This window comes from Microchirus variegatus, assembly GCF_963457635.1.
Source record: "Microchirus variegatus genome assembly, chromosome: 2".
Lineage (NCBI taxonomy): Eukaryota > Metazoa > Chordata > Actinopteri > Pleuronectiformes > Soleidae > Microchirus > Microchirus variegatus.
In genome coordinates, this window is record NC_139803.1 from 5195951 (window position 1) to 5212554 (window position 16604).

Consider the following 16604-nt stretch of genomic DNA (forward strand, 5'->3'; position numbering starts at 1 on the left):
CTCACACGTATGAAAAGGAAGTGTCAAGTCCTCGTCCGCGTAAACATGTTGACAAGCTGTGCACAAAAAGAACATCCTTCACATCTCCACGACTTACACAATCCACAAAACACAAAAGAGCAACTGTGCTTGTGATGGCGTGATAATCATTTCCATTCGGCCTGGTGGGGGTGCTGTAATTAAAATGCTATTTGAATTTCTCAAAAGCCTCAAAAGTCTCTCAGCTGAAGCTCATACATGGAGCTGAAACATCCAGCCATGGTGTTGCTATTTAGACACGGATCCAAGAATCTCATGCATTTACAGGAGCAGAAACATGATTTGATTCAGGCATGATCGTAACTTCTTTAGCTTCCACTGTGTTTTAATTGTCACGGGTTGATGTTCTTCGTCTTTTACTTAGTTTTGATTTAACTCGATTTCACCTGATTCTAAAGCAATTCTGGCTGGAGCTAATTAGAGTCGCGCGCGTCGCTCTCAAATGCCAAAATGCTAATTTCCCCACGTGAGAAATGTGGCATTTATCCTGCAACACAAGCCTTTTTTGTTTTGACAGGATTTATTAAATAAGTTAGGTTGATCGTCAAAGACGAAACATATCGGCGTGACCTGTTGCCTTTTCTGACCCAGTGAACACTGACGTTATCTTTAGATGAATAAGTGAATAAATGATAAAATAAGTGATATGATATACTATATTTTGCAGTATTTCACAGTTGTTCTCGTTTACAGGTTATTAACTGAGCTCCCCTGCTCTGAATCCTCGAGGGTTGAATACTATTCACATTCTGATTTAACGATTTATCGAACAATATCGACAACGCGCGACAAACGTGTAAAACAAGATGGCGAGGTTTAACGTCAGGAGGCCGTGAGTTTGAAGCACGCAGACAAAACTCTTCTCCTTTTGTTTGTTTTCCACTCGCAGATCATTACACGTATTTTCATGTACGTTCACTTTCCTGTCCTGATATTCTTGACCTCGGTGTGCCCCCCCCCACTCCTTTTGTTCTGCTAAACGACCATTGTTGAACATAATCTTTGCCATATAATACGCCTCATCAGCCATGCTTTTACCAGCCATTAGGACGACGGAGGCAGAGGCTGCCGTCTTTGTTTATGATCTCTGCAACCCCTGCTTTCATCTCCTCTTCCCCTTTCTTTAGCCCAATCTCTAGCTCTGAGGCCATCGTCTGCCTTGTTCCTCTGTTTCTCCTTAACCCCCCCGTCCCTGCCTAATGCTCCCCAGCACACAACCTTCCTCCCCTTTTCTTCTTTATCCTCTCTCCATTTCTTGTTTTGTATGCAAGCCCCTCGGGAGGGAAATGGGAGAAAAGCACTCTCTCTGCACCACTGTCACAAAAGACTGGTGACTCATCGCCACTTATGTTCCCGTCGTCTCCCACCTCCTACAAAAAAACACACATGCAGGAAAAAAAAAAAAAAACTCAAATTACTCCCTACCTGCCATGCACTTATGACACACACACACACATATTTGTCAGTGTGTACACACAAGACACACAGAACATCACACACACACATTCCAAAGCTCTGAAATTAAAATCCAAGTCATTTCTTTGATCATAATGGCTACAAATGGCATTAATTGGTGAGCGCTGCCTGTCATTCTCTGCTCAGATGACTCCAGGTTTGTAAAGGTTTGCATTCTCATGATAATCAGGGAATTAACACACAGAGAGAGAGAGGGAGGTGTTTGTTAGGAGCACAGGTGAGACGACATGGACAAAGAGAAGGTGAAGACAGACATTCCATGGGTGATAGTGATGTGGTGTTTGTCTTCTGTCCATCTGCACATCGTCATGAAGCACAGAAAGAAGGAAGGAAAGAAGGAAAGAAGGAAATGCTCTTCCTCCATCTGCTGGAGGAACGAGTGTCTTACAATGCAGTCGTGCACAAGAACACAGCGTACGGAACAGCGTCTTCTAAACTGTGTTAAAAACGTTCAAACTCAATCTTATCACGCCATGTAAAGTAGCTATTGTCAGTGTAAAATGTGTAATATTTGCCCCTGAAGTGTCAAAACAGTTGCAATGAATGTGTTTTTTAAAGATTAATTTATGTATCTTAAACATTTGCAGCAGAATAGTAGCCGCCCTTTATAACTGGAGGAAGAGGTCAGAGGTCACGGTTTTCTACTGTGTCCATGCACAAAAGCATAATTTCACACTCTAAATTCACACGTGTGAAGACGATGAGGGACAATAATTGGATAATAAATCAAAAATCTAACAACACAGGTGCGTGCAGGCCTGTTTATGTCCTCCACCGCAGAGACACCAGAGCCCTCACCTGATTACTCTTTACAGAAACCTGCTTGTGAGCCATTCAGACGCATCAAATATTGAAGGCCTGCAGTTTCCGTTTCACGCACAGCGAGGTCGAGACGACGAGACAAAGGCAAACAGAGGAGAGAGGAGAGGAGAGGAGGCGCGGGGGTGAAGAGGAAGGGGAGGAAAATGTCAAAGAACAACAGGATTTAGAGGAAAATAAGAGAGCGGGCGTCGTGGGAGGTAAAGACGGGAGCAGGGATGGAGGGAGACGGGGAGGATCAGGGAGACGCTGCACAAAGGTAAGACGAGGAGAATGCGATTGTTTCTGACTAATCAGGCTCTCCCTCCTCCAGGGTAACAGTAGAGGCTGAGGAGATGCAATCAGCTGCAGAGTGATTGACTGATAACCTTCTTGTCAGGCAGTTAAGAGGCCATGTTTTTTCATTTTGCTGCGTCTCTGTGAAGCGTCAGCGGCACAGAATCTGCTCAGGCCGACGCGCTGATCCAGAGCTGCAGCGACGACGGCACGGAGACACCAGACCTGCAGCACAGAGCCTCTGATGTGAGTGACTGAAATATAGGCTTTTCTTTTATGACGCACACTCACTGGACAATTTAATAGGTTCAACTGTTCAAGCCGAGCATCAGAATGTGGAACACACAGGTGATTTCAGTGCCAGATGAGCTGCTCTGAGTATTTCAAAGGGACTTTTACACTTCATCATCAACAGGTTTTTTTTTTTTACAAAGAACGCTCCAGAGTCAGAGAAGAATGAAGAGGGGACAATAACTCACAAAAGAATCTCAACGAAACGACTCGAAACGCACAACCTGAAGCAATCCAATCCAAATCCATGTAAAGCGCTTTAGAACGACCACAGTGGACTGTGAAGAATAATAAATATAAGAACATAAAAGCTCACAAGAGCCAATGACATACAACTAAAATAACAACTTAAATAGTGTCAAAAGCCAATTAAATATAGGTCTGTGACAGTTTGACGCTATAATATAGGAGAAATATCTCCTTTTTACATCATTCACAGTTTCCTTTTTCCATTTGTGCTCAGATTTCTGTCGTTCACACCAGGCTCAGCCTGAGTTTTTAAGATGTCCAGTGAGTGAACATCTCCATCTCCATCTGCTCCAAACTCTCACAGAGCCTGGGATATAGATAGAGAAATATAGGCTATGGTGGGTGAAGGTTGGTGAGCATGTACAGTATGTGTCACTGATAGAGAAAACAAACCTTCCCACAGGAGACTGTGACACACACAAACACAGAGGAGGATGCCGAGCGCCTCTCACAGGACGAGGACACCCCCCTGTCACTGCCACTGTCACCTCATCCCTCACAGGGCACACAGGGTAAGACACACACAGCTTATGCTAACGTAAGACGAGAGGATGTGACACTAAATGGTCTCTGTTTACTCTTTACAGACCGACCGTCTGAACCCTGCTGGTACTGCATGAGGTCTCTGGACCTGGAGAGTCAGCCTGAAACTTCAACACAGGTTTGTGGGATAAGCCAAAGATAAATATAAAACAGGTTCCTACAAACAACTCCTCAACATGCTCCCAATTGTGTCTTTGCTGCAGGAAGACTCAAACCCTTCGTCGCCACTGCCCTCCAGTGGCCAGAAAGTGAGCTACCAGACGGACCCTCGGCCTCACTTTGGCGTCACCTGGTCGTCCCACTCCACGTGTCGCCCCCTGTGGGGCAGCGAGGGTCCCTGCTGGGGCCAGAGGAGCCAGGAAGTGGGCGGTCAGATGCACACCTGCCCTCACTGTCACCTGGGCCTGACCCCGGACACTCTGAGGTGGCACGAGGTCGTCAAAACGGACAGAAACACAGACACAACCAGACATGACTGACCCCTCTGAGCCTCTGATGGTTTTCTCTCTCTCTCTCTCTGCACACAGGCCAAGTGTCTGCTGTTTGAAGGACTGAGGAACTCCAACAACTAAACTCATCATCATCCGTTTCTGCTGCTGCTGTTTGACACAGAGTTCACGTCTTCTTCTTCTTCTTCTTCCATCCTGAGTTTATGTTTCACTTCTGTGATGATTTTAAAGACGTTTTCAGACAAATAAACTGCACGTGCACGACCACACTTTGGTTGCTCTTTCATAAAACTGCCATATTAATTCATCTTGTTGTTGCATCTATTCTGACATACATTCCCTCGTACACTACCGTTCAAAAGTTTGGGCTCACTTAGAAATGTCCTTGACTTTTTTTTCAATGAATATAACATTAACGGTGCCATATGTAAGAATGTGGCCAAAAACGGTGACTACATTCAAATTCAAAATACCGAGGTCTTTTAGGTTTTGTTTTCTGACGTAACTGGCAACCCGTGGTTGCTTGGCAGCTGAGACTCTACCTAAAGCAATGATTGGTAGACGGCGGTAGGTGGCGCCACATGCCAAAACATGATTTGCAGTCTGCAAAATATTTTTTTTAATGCAAATATTTTGTCTGTACTGTTGTTGTTGGTGAGTTCAGTTTGTTATATGAACAAACTGAGTCTCTGTGACATATTAGGAGGATTTTATGGCCAGTTGCTTTAGATTTATTACACAATGCACCTTTAAATGAATGAGAAATACACTCTATACACTGTTAATGTGGTAAATTACTTTATGGAATATGTACATAGGTGTATAGAGAGTGTTCTAATGGTACATTGTGTTAATGGCGTTAGAAGGCTATTGGGTGATAAGAAAACCCTTGTGCAATGATGTTAGCACAGCTGAAAACAGTTCTGCTGCTTCTTTGACAAAAGAAAATGTATTATTTCGAATAAAAATCATTATTTCTCATCTCGTCAATGTCTTGACTGTATTTTCTCTTCATTTTGCAACTCTTTTCATGAATAAAAGTCTGACTTTTAATGGAAAACACAACAAAACTTCGGTGTCGGTGAGCCCAAACTTTTGAACGGCCGTGTCCATCTTTGGACTTCCTTGTCTTCTGGCGCTGTGCAGGTGTGCTCTCGCGCTAACATATGCTCACTCTGAGTTCACCAACATGGACCAACAAACAGAGGAGGACCAGAGCCAACGTCTGCACACACACCTCATCGCTCACTGTGTCATCAGCAGATGTGTGCAAGGCTCTGAGAAGAAGAGTGAGGGCGCTGTGCCCGTGGCCCCCCGGGGGGGCCCTGCATCTTCAGAGCTCACTGACATGTTGGCAAAGACGTTTACAAGCTGTTCCTGGCTCCAGTTCCTGTGCCCACCTGCTTCACTGTGTCCCACACCAGAAAAGGAATAGTTACAGCACATATCAATGAGAGCGCTGCACACACCTCTTACCTCCTATAGATGCTCTGTGTGGACTCAGTCCAGCGATGATTGAGTCATCACAGCCATTCATAAAGCCTGCACACACAGAGGGAGAGGAGGAGGGAGGAGGTTAAAATGATGCTCATTCATAACATCAGTTCATTCACAAATACTTTCAGAAAACTGGACTTTTGTCATTTGGTGCTGAACTTCCTGACAGAGCCTTTTACCAAGCAGCCGACTTTTGGAACATGATTTACGTCAAATATTGTTGACGGCTGAATTTATTGTGCTAAATATTCATTTGAAGTCTTTATAAAAATAAAAATAAAAAATAGATTGTTTGTGGTGTAAATTGAGCAGCACAGAGATAAGATAAGAGTCCTTTATTCGTCCCCCAGCAAGACAGAAAAGATAAGGATAATAAACAATAACAATGCATTAACAAGAAAAGTACAACATAAAAAGATATTAAAGGCGCCATATGTAAGAATGTGGCCAAAAACGGTTACTACAATCAAATTCAAAATTCCGAGGTCTTTTAGGTTTCGTTTTCTGACGTAACTGGCAACCCGTGGTTGCTTGGCAGCTGAGACTCTACTGCAATGATTGGTAGACGGCGGTAGGTGGCACCACATGCCAAAACATGATTTGCAGTAATGCAAATATTTTGTCTGTACTGTTGTTGTTGGTGAGTTCAGTTTGTTATATGAACATTATTCCTGAGTCTCTGTGACATATTAGGAGGATTTTGTGGCCACTTGTTTTAGATTTATTACATAATGTACCTTTAACATTGAGACTATATAAAAAAGTTAAATACAAGCATACAAGCAAACAATAAACGCAGATTTTATTCAATTATAACTGACTAACTCTATTGAAAAAATCAAATTACTTTACAATATAATGAATACTATTATACTATACACTATACTGTGGTGTAGTGTCGTGAGTATATAGTCTGACAAAGTGTGGGAGACTACGTGAACTCTAGAACTCTGTTATTAACGTTTATTTCAAATCAAAGGGAGGCTGCAAAATGATAAAATAACTGATCATTGTATGAACTCTTACTCTGTAGGGGTGTAGGTGTTTGTGCAGTAATTGACCTTTTCATTGTGGAGCTGTTGTGTTATAGAAAGTGACATTGTCAACATGTGTGGTCCTCACGGTCCTAATGAGGCTGAGGAACTGGTTAAGGACAGGACTAACATGTGAACTCTATGTTAATGTGAGGGTTAGGTTTAGTTCTGGTTACAGTTAGTGATATAAGACGAGTTGACAGGAAATTCATGCAGCATTTAAAGGAACAAGGAGAAAGAAGCAGCAGCAAAATTAAACATGCAAGGAAGCAAAGTCAGTTATATATCACAGTTATTCTGCTTATTGCTCTTTTTATATCTTTGATGTCTTCTGTTATGTCTAATTAACAACTGCTTATATCAGTATATTGTTTTAATTCAACTTAAATCTAATTATTTAATATAGTATTAGTCTAATATGAACAGAGGCTGTGATGAGGTCAGATTATTGCGGATTATTGTAGTAAAAGAGTGATGTGGACACACCAGAGCAGCAGCAGCAGCATCCTGCCCGTGATTGGTTGTCAGACATCACGCAGGGTCACGTGACTGAATCCCGTTATTCGACAGCATGGAGAGCCAATGGTCCGAGCATCAGCTGACCCGTCTTTGAATATTGATGCTCGGTGTCTCTCTGTGTGTCCCGCCCTCGCCCTCCCTGTGCCCCTGCTGCTGCTGTCTGTTATTGTCTATTATTGTCTGCGTGGATCCATCACCACCATCACCACCACCACCACCACACACACACACGGGGACAAAATGTCGTCCCTGCTCAAGCCGTTCTCCGTGTGCGAGAGCCCGTGTGAGAGGAGAGGACGCCCGCGCCCTGCGCCTCATCCGCAGCCTCCGCTCCAGCTCCAGCGCGCTCTCACCGCCGCCACGGCGCTCGCCTCTCTGCCGGCCCACCAGCCCTCGTACGCGGCGAGGAGGAACCTGGCGGCCGCTGCAATCGGAGGGAGGAAAATCACGCATCCGGGAAAGGCCATTCTTGCAGGTTGATATCGCCGAGTGATTATAGATTATTTACACCCCCAACATAGGCGGCCCGTTTCTGCAGAGTGAAGCCCAATCATGCAGAACTGGGTCAAATCTCAGGCAGCAGGGATGATGCAGCAGCTGAGATGCATGCATTTATATCTTTTCTGCATGTATACATACAAACATCTATTGTATAAACCAGAAGCAGGTGCATTCAGCCTTATTTTCTAGAACCTTACACTATCCTCAGTTCATTAAAACAACAAGAAACTATACATTCACAGAGTGTTTCCGCAGTGATTCAAACAGCCCTCGCCTCTCCTTCAGGTGGCATCGCAGGAGGCATCGAGATCTGCATAACCTTCCCCACGGAGTACGTGAAGACCCAGCTGCAGCTCGACGAGCGAGCCAACCCACCACGATACAGAGGCATCGGTAAGGTCACGGGTCAAATGTCACTGACTGCTGACTGACAGCAGGTACATGGTCCAGTCCTCTGCTGGGTCACTCACTCCTGGACGATTGTGTTTGTGCGTTTAGGCGACTGTGTGAAGTTGACCGTGCAGGATCACGGACTCAGAGGACTGTACCGAGGTCTCAGCTCCCTGCTCTACGGCTCTATACCCAAATCTGCAGTCAGGTAAAGGTGCATTTAAGGTGTATAATAAAGTCTTTACTCTGCAATTACACATAAACATAAAAATAAATGTTTTTTCCTCAGGTTCGGCACGTTTGAGATCCTCAGCAGCCCGATGCGAGACGCCACAGGTCGGCTGGATAACACGCGGAGCCTCTTGTGTGGGTTAGGAGCAGGTATCGCCGAGGCCATCGTCATCGTCTGTCCCATGGAGACACTCAAGGTCTGTGGGAAAACTCTGTCCATGTCTGACTCTGTAATGATCAGATTAACCAGACAAACTGGATCTTCTTCTCTTCACCTCCAGGTGAAGCTGATCCATGACCAGTGTTCCCTGAGGCCAAGGTACAGAGGCTTCTTCCACGGCGTCAGTGAGATTATTAGAGAACAGGGTAAAGGAAGCAGGACCATGGACATGTCATCGTATTAAAGCGTGTGGTATAAGTGCGTTCCTCATACCTTTGTCTGTCTGACTTGTCCAGGTGTGAGGGGGACGTATCAAGGTCTGACGGCAACCGTCCTAAAACAGGGAACCAATCAGGCCATTCGCTTCTACGTGATGAATGCGCTGCGTAACTGGTACAAAGGTGAGAAAACACACAAAAACACACAGTTTAACGTAAGTCTGGATGTTTGCTGCATTCATTCTCCGTGTTAAAACATAACCAGGGGATGATCCCAGGAAAGAGATGCACCCGATCGTCACAGCGATGTTTGGAGCGACGGCCGGAGCTGCCAGTGTTTTCGGAAACACGCCTCTGGACGTGGTGAAGACCAGGATGCAGGTCAGAAAACACCCGCCTTCTCATGTTTACACTACGACTCTTTATCTGTCTTTATCTCTAAAGACACTTTTTAATTAAACAGGGTTTGGAGGCTCATCGCTACAAAAACACCGTGGACTGTGCCTTCCAGATCTTGAAGCTCGAGGGACCGCAGGCGTGAGTAACCATCGCTTAATTAAACCGCAAACGGCAGCTAAATCACTGAACCTCACTTTAAATCTCGTCTTAAATCTGCAGTTTCTACAAAGGCACAGTTCCCAGGCTCGGCCGCGTGTGCTTGGACGTCGCCATCGTGTTTGTCATCTACGAGGAGGTGGTCAAACTACTCAACAACGTCTGGATCACGCAGTAAACATGGACGACACAGAGGTGACAGAGGTCCAGAGGGTACCACAGAGCAGTGATAGAGCAGTGACGCACAAACAAACACCTCCATCACACCTCATCACAACTCTGTGCACTCCCTCAGAGCAAACGCACCTGGGTTTTCATTTCTATTTCACTTTGAAGGACAGGTAGGAGATTAGAGAAGGTGATATTCTATTCACCAGATTCATAATCTTACTAACACAAACTTGAGTGTACAGTTTCTAGAGAAGAAGCACAAATGAGTGTCATGAAAGTGTGACTTGAATTAATACGTTAAAAAGGGAGGTTTAGTGTTTTTCTATAACTGTCGTTAAGAGTGACCACTTTCTACTAAAACCATAAATGTGTCTTCTGATCCACTAAGTACTTATAACACTGAGAGAAGGACTGTGATGCTCCGGGCTGCTTAGAGAAACATCTAACCTGCTTTAAAACCGTCTTGTGCGCCTCGTCGTAAACGCTTAAACTGGACTGTACTCGTGGCCTCATCACACGTCAAACTTTAGAGGCTGTTCTATCTGGTGCAGCTCTGCATGAATCTGTCCTGCGACACCGACTATGAGACGACATGAACACACACACATTATTACTGTAGTAAAAACCACTCCGTATGTAGCAGTGTTCACAGAAACGCATTATAGTCGCGTGTTGTTTACAGCTAAAAAGTGGTCACATGAGGTGTAAATCGGTGAATCCATCACTTAGCTGTGAAAATGGTTTGGTATCCTTTACAGTCACTGGAATAATATCCTCCCTGTACCTCCATCCATCCTGCTTCATATGCTTTTTGTACATGAATTGGTGAAAAACTGCTACCCACTTCATATTTTTGAACGCGTTGAATCTCGTCTGCCAAAGTATTTACTCCGATAACGGGAGAAAGGATAAAGATGTGAGGCTGCTGACCGACGCCGAGCTGCACTGCAGTCTTACACAGAGAACTTTTACACGTTTGCCAAACCACTAACATCTGATCAGAAATCTGTATCATCATTAAAAGAATTCAAAGAAAACCTTGTGTTTCATTGTTTCATTCATGACCAAATGAGCATTTTAAGATGTGTTTGTGTCACAATACACTGTGTGTGTTTACATGAATGAGTATTGGAGTAAAATCAGAACATGTATGTATATTTATTTGTAACTTCAGCTGGAGCATGGAGCAGTGATTGTGATGCGTGTCACACACGGTCCAGAGCTGGCTTTACTGCACGGCCGTAAGGAAACTCTGCAGGTTAAGACAGAGGAGATTAAAGGCAGCAGCATTATTATCACAAAGGACAAAGGTCTTAGACCTCAGTACACCTGTCACCTTCAGCATATATACTGTAGCATCCAGTAAAGGCTTAAGGATGAAGGAAGAGACAAACATCCATTCACTTCAACTTTGGCCTCAACCAAAAATATTTCACATGATAATGATTGTTAGTTAGAAAATGCTTGGATTATACTTTTGAAGACAGAAGTCAGACGTCACTTGGAAAGAAAAAAAGTCCACAATTTATGACTTTATAGGATTCAGTAAGGGCCCTAAAATGAATTCAAAGAAAGTAAAAGAACTAATCTGCTTCCAGTGAGGCCAAGAACCTTTTCTCGTACATGTTCTTGGAATAAAAAATCATTCTGCATTTCCATTGATCTCGTCACAACCACGACATCTGCGTCTGCTCTCCTGAACAGAGATGGTTGACATGATGCCACTGTGACAGACAGCTTAATGAAGCTGAACGTGGGGATTATAGGTGTAGTCTGGTCAGCCTTGGCTGCGGCTGTCAGGTTTCTTGATGATGAACCCTCAGCCAATCAGAGGAGGGAGAAGTAAAAGAGGTGTGGCTATCGTCTCCATCTGTACACATACAACACAAAACACAAAAAGTGTTAGGTCTGAGCAAACTTTGCTATTATTAATTAAACTGATAAAAAGATAAAGACACTTACATCCTGAGACATTTATCTTTCCCACCACTGGCCACTCTTTGTCCATCAGGACTCCAGTCCACTGCATAAACCTGAAAGAAACAAGACAGTAAGGGAAACGTAAACACAACCACTGAGGAAGGAGTAACAGACATGTTTCCTTCCATTACCTCGTCAGCATGTCCAGGCAGATCCATGTTCAGTTTCCCCGTCTTTATGTCCCAGACTTTCAGCGTGCTGTCGCTGCTGCCACTGACCAGCAGCCTGCTGTCAGCTGACCACGCCACCTGATAGACAGAGGCCACATGACCACGCAGGGACAACAAGTACCTGTGTGAAGACGGGCAAAGACACAGACTTACACCACCATCATCTGGACAAGAGCAGCATTACAAACGTTATTTATCGTTATGTTTTCTTACTTTCCATTGCGTCCATCCCAGATTTTAATGGACTTATCAAAGGATGCAGAGGCGAGGAGCCTGGTGTCTGGGGAGAAGAGCACTTCATTGACCAGAGCACTGTGCCCCGTCATCCTGGCCAGAGGCTTCTTGTCTTCTGCAGGGTTCCACAGGAACATGGTAAAATCATCGGAGCCGGAGACCAAACGCTCTGGAGCTGTGCCCTGCAGCAGGAGAATGGGTGTTTGGACACGGAGATGATGTGTGTGTGGATACATGTGAACATATACTGACTTCAGAACATAGTGAAGAACTCACCCTGACGTTATTGTATCTCTGCAAGGCCGTCTCCTTCAGCTCCTCCACTGGGGGAAAATAAGACTTGTTACGCAAGTAATTCTCTACAGAACAAATAAACGTGTCGTTTATTTGAAGATGATTTTATTATAAAACGGATAACGGCAGGACTTACATGATCCAGAGAGGTCCTGAGGGTTCACTGTGGCACTAGCGGGTTCAAAAGCACCAGTGCGCAGGACGTAGTCTGTGCTGAGAGCCAGAGTGTTGACCCAGTGAGCGTGACCCTGCAGCGTCCTGCACTGCACACCCTGAGACACCCATGAACACACACAGTGAGCTCTGCTTCAACACTCATTATTATCATTATCATCACACACACACACAGACACTTACATCTTTGGCTCTCCAGACTTTGACCGTCCTGTCCTGAGAGGAAGTGTACAGAAGCCCGTCGCCTCCCCACTTCACACAGGTGACTGACTGAGTGTGTCCAGTCAGGATTTTGTCACAGCGTCCTAACACTGTGTCCCAGACACGGACAGAGCCGTCCTTAGAGCTACTGGCTAAGTAACGACACTCTGGGTTTCTGAAAACGAGAGAAAGGCGGCGATTAGAGAAAGAGGAAATCATGCAAACATATAAATGTGCATAATGTTGTAAACAGGAAATTTCACATCGCAAAAGAATCTTCTCTCCACTAGCTACGAGTCTTTGATTACATTAACTATCATGAAAAACTACAAGGGTGATGTAAATGAACACATGAACATGATGAAGTTAACATCAATACAATTTTATTTGATCAATTTAATCCCCTCTCTCTTCTAACTTGTCTTTATATTTAAACTTCTTAAAGTGTGACGTCTTCACTGATATTACAGACATGTCTGATCCTGCCACAGTCCCCTGACGTGTAATTCAACTCACCTCTGCTGTCAAACTGATGACGTTTACCCAGGATGATCTAGGACTTGGTGGCTACAGAGCAGCTGGGGCTCAGCTCACTTCCAGCAGCAGAAGTTGATATGTAGATGCTGCAGTTTAGCAGTTTATGTGTGGTGTACGTGTGGTATATGTGTGGTGTACGTGTGGTATATGTGTGGTATATGTATGGTATATTTGTGGTACTTTGTGGCGTTTAGGCCAACACGGTGCCCCACATTAGATTGCTTTTTAGTAGAGTTCATTTCCAAGGCTGGGTTATTGTTATTTGCATAAATGCAAATGTAAAGGTGATATTGAATGCTTAAGTATTTTGTTTTGGTCGTTTTTTACCCTAGAAATGCCATGACTGTCTCATTGTGAACTTCCCAGGTGCTGAAAACAGTGTCCTGGTAATTCATCACAATGAGCACAAAAGCAACACCCAGAAAGTGAGGAAAACTATCCCATCTTTGTGCATGTAATGCAACAAGTTAAACTGTTTTCAGAATTAAAATGCATCCGTTTGAAACCATGAGCTGGATATAAAACAGACTTTTTTCAGTGAGGTCAATGAGGAAGAGAATGTACACTGAACAGACACCAGAGGGAACTCTACTGGTTGCAAAAAGAACTCAACTTAAATAGAATGCTTCGGAAAAATCAGTCAACTTCTCTCGATGAAGCATGGCACAGATGTGTGGACACAGTGATTCTGGAGTCCAGATTCTTAAGGGTCGTTCAGAACATAAATGCTGCATCTTATTGGACAAAAGTTAAGACAGATGACTCACAGATGGAGAGGTTCCCAGCAGAGCCAAGTGATCCACTTTGAGTGTCCTGTCAAAGTCTTGCCCATCTGTGCACCCGTCACTGGATCCCAAACACAGATCTGCAGAAATCCCCCACAAAAATATAAATACACATAATATTCATAAACACGTGCAGCAGCTAAGACATCCGTGTGTTTTCAAATCATACCTGACTGTTCTTGCACCCTGAAGCCAGTTTCTTTCCATCCGGTGACCAAGCAATGCTCAGCACCCAATGACTGTGACCTTCGACAAAGAAGAAGAAGAAGAAAGCTTACTGACGTCTAAATCCACTGGTATATAATTTTTACTTTCAAGACATAGCTGATATATCTACCTCTGGCAGTGTGGTGAGGAGTCTCAGTTGTCAAATCCCAGAAACGTACTGTGGTATCACCAGACCCGCTGGCCAGATACCTGCAACAACAAAAGGAGAACTTCATGAAGTGCATCTATAAAACATAACTCAAAACCTGCTACACCTTAAAACAAAAACGTGTTTCATCCATAGATATAGAGCAATGGAACTGGGTCTGGGGGTAACCAATCTGCATTATTTAACTTATTGATGTTATAGGAGAGACTAAATACCTTGTTTTTCACCAGTCAGTCAAAACTAAAGGAGCCAAAGAATTAAAGAAACAAGCCAAGTCGCCTACAGCTAACTAGAGAAGATGTAAATGCTGTTATATCTGATGTAATAAGGCATGTGCACAGGAGAAGACATTCTCTGTCAGAGTTACTTACTTGCCAGTGGGGCTGAAAGCAGTGGAGATGACAGCTTCCGTGTGTCCCTGGAGTGTGCTGGTGCAGCGGGCCACAGCACGCACCCTGAACACAGCCTGAGGCTGGTACACCACCGGCAGGATCTGCTCCGTCTCGACCCCAAGAGTCTTCACACAGGAGCCCAGACTGGACACCACCTCAGCCTCTCCACGCACAAAAAACGCCAGTGGCACTGGCTCATCCTGGAGCGAATTTAGACAGACAACATGAGATGCATTCACAAACCTTAATGTGTGCTGATGTGAACATATCACAGCGTACCTTCTGCAGCAGTGCATTGCAGACCAGCTGTAATTTATCTGGAGTGATGTCTAACGGCACATCGAAAGGTGAACCCAGGACCTCGCCCTCCTCATTCTGAAACTGGATCAAGAGCCGAGCCACGTCCTCACTCGCCATCTCTCCGTTTGGTTCAGATACGACTGAAACAATAACATAAATGTACATAAACGAAATAATTTCATTTTCTACACAAGGCAACATTAGTATTTCTGATTTTACTCCAAGTACTGTACCACCAGAGGAAGCTCACCACAGTTTGAGAACCATGGCTTTAGTGAATAATATTCACAGGTCGGTGCCATCATTTTGAGTCATCATTATGTTAAAATAGCCATATTTACTCAGTTAATCAATCAAAGGTGTTTCATCTACACAATAGTGCAAACAGCCGATAGTTCTGCGTGTTTTGTCAAACCCAAAAAGTATAATGTCCTGAAATGGAGAACGATAATTCACATTTAAGAGGCTGAACTTTGTAAACAAGTAAAGAAACGTTCAAATTTAATCAAATTTGTTGGCTTAATTAATTAATTATCGGTTAACCAAATAGTTGGTGATTGAGTCAACTCACAATAGTTCACAGAAAAACGCAAACGTGTAAAACTGTTATTATTCTGAGCTCAAACAAGTCATTTTTTAAGCTAACTAATGTCACGTAAGCATCACAGCTAACACCACTAGCCTGCTGCTAGCTAACATTTAGGACACATGGTTCGTTTCATTCGCGGTTACGTGACACTGAGAGAAACGTGACTTATTCACACAAACATGTACAGTTTTATAACAAAGTTAGACACTGTCGCATAAATGTGTTGAGAAGTTTACCTTCACAGAGTTAGCGCTGTGCTAAAAACTCCGCACGTGTTTTTAAACCACCGAAGAGTCTGTGAGTCAGAGATGCTCCGCACACTGACGCTGTCAAGTCCGGGGACACACTTCGCAATGCATTGTGGGAAATCGAGTTGACCAGAGTGTTGTTGTTCGTGTTCATCTTCTCGTTTCATAGAGTTTTCATTGAAATCACAGTCATTGATTCATTATTATTATTATTTATGCGCATATTAATCATTATTTTAACTGGAAACATGAAATAAAAAATGTGATACTATAACTTTTGAAAAAATAAAATAGCCCAAATTACAATTTGAGCACAAACATACAAATTAAAACTTGTCTCATTTATCTATGGCTTCCTGTAGCTTGTAAAAAAATTGTAATATAATATTTAGATAATATTATTATTAATATATATATTATAAAATGTAAATTTATTTTCTTTCTTCTATTATTATTCTTTTAGGGATCAAGGGCGACCAATGAAAGCTTTATTTTCAATATTTAATTCAAAGAGGTAAAAACAAAATGCCAAGAGTTTTATTTTTCTACTTTTTAGGCTTCATAAATGTAGAAATCTATGTTTTTTATATATAGTATATCTATATATATATCTTTCGAAACAATCAAAACCACCTTATTTTAACTCATCACCATGCTGACTGTTGGCTGCAGCAGCGATATTAATAATTATATAAATTAAAATATATCAAATATGCACAGTTTCATGACAACACGCAGAATTTCTGACACTCTGTGATCATATTATTGCACTAAGGTGTAAAAAGTAAAACAACTAAACCTTCTTTTGTGCATTTATTCAAGTATTTTGCGGTTGAACAGACGAGAAAACTGCAGCGTGAGTGAATTTGACTTTATTCATTAAAGGCACAAGTCCAAAAAAACAAC

General features: G+C 43.3%; 2 protein-coding genes across 2 annotated transcripts; one reads left to right on the forward strand and one right to left on the reverse strand.

Moving 5' to 3' along the window:
* Positions 1-7432: 7432 nt before the first annotated feature.
* On the forward strand, positions 7433-9425 carry slc25a1a (solute carrier family 25 member 1a; the record flags this gene model as incomplete). Its single annotated transcript, XM_083910368.1, has 9 exons — positions 7433-7667; positions 7979-8086; positions 8192-8291; positions 8373-8511; positions 8596-8680; positions 8771-8875; positions 8958-9073; positions 9156-9229; positions 9311-9425. 9 exons carry the CDS (start codon positions 7433-7435, stop codon positions 9423-9425), a joined length of 1077 nt encoding a protein of 358 aa, XP_083766494.1.
* Positions 9426-10581: 1156 nt separating this feature from the next.
* nle1 (notchless homolog 1) lies at positions 10582-15756 on the reverse strand. Its single transcript, XM_083910367.1, has 13 exons — positions 15687-15756; positions 14841-15001; positions 14541-14761; positions 14131-14210; positions 13963-14039; positions 13776-13873; positions 12454-12646; positions 12233-12368; positions 12079-12125; positions 11782-11984; positions 11530-11689; positions 11381-11451; positions 10582-11288 (listed from the first exon to the last, which is right to left on the reverse strand). The coding sequence occupies exons 2-13, from the start codon at positions 14976-14978 to the stop codon at positions 11276-11278; spliced, it is 1437 nt and encodes a 478-aa protein (XP_083766493.1). The 5' UTR covers positions 14979-15001; positions 15687-15756; the 3' UTR covers positions 10582-11275.
* Positions 15757-16604: the final 848 nt, after the last annotated feature.

What these genes read in the sequence shown, in the direction of transcription:
- nle1 (XM_083910367.1), bottom strand. Translation starts at nt 14,978, where the DNA reads ATGGCGAGTGAGGACGTGGCTCGGCTCTTGATCCAGTTTCAGAATGAG. An exon ending in TGCTGGGAACCTCTCCATCT is followed by an intron (nt 12,647 to 13,775) that starts GTGAGTCATCTG and finishes TCTCGTTTTCAG; the next exon opens with AAACCCAGAGTGTCGTTACT. An exon ending in TGGGATGGACGCAATGGAAA is followed by an intron (nt 11,690 to 11,781) that starts GTAAGAAAACAT and finishes GTCTTCACACAG; the next exon opens with GTACTTGTTGTCCCTGCGTG.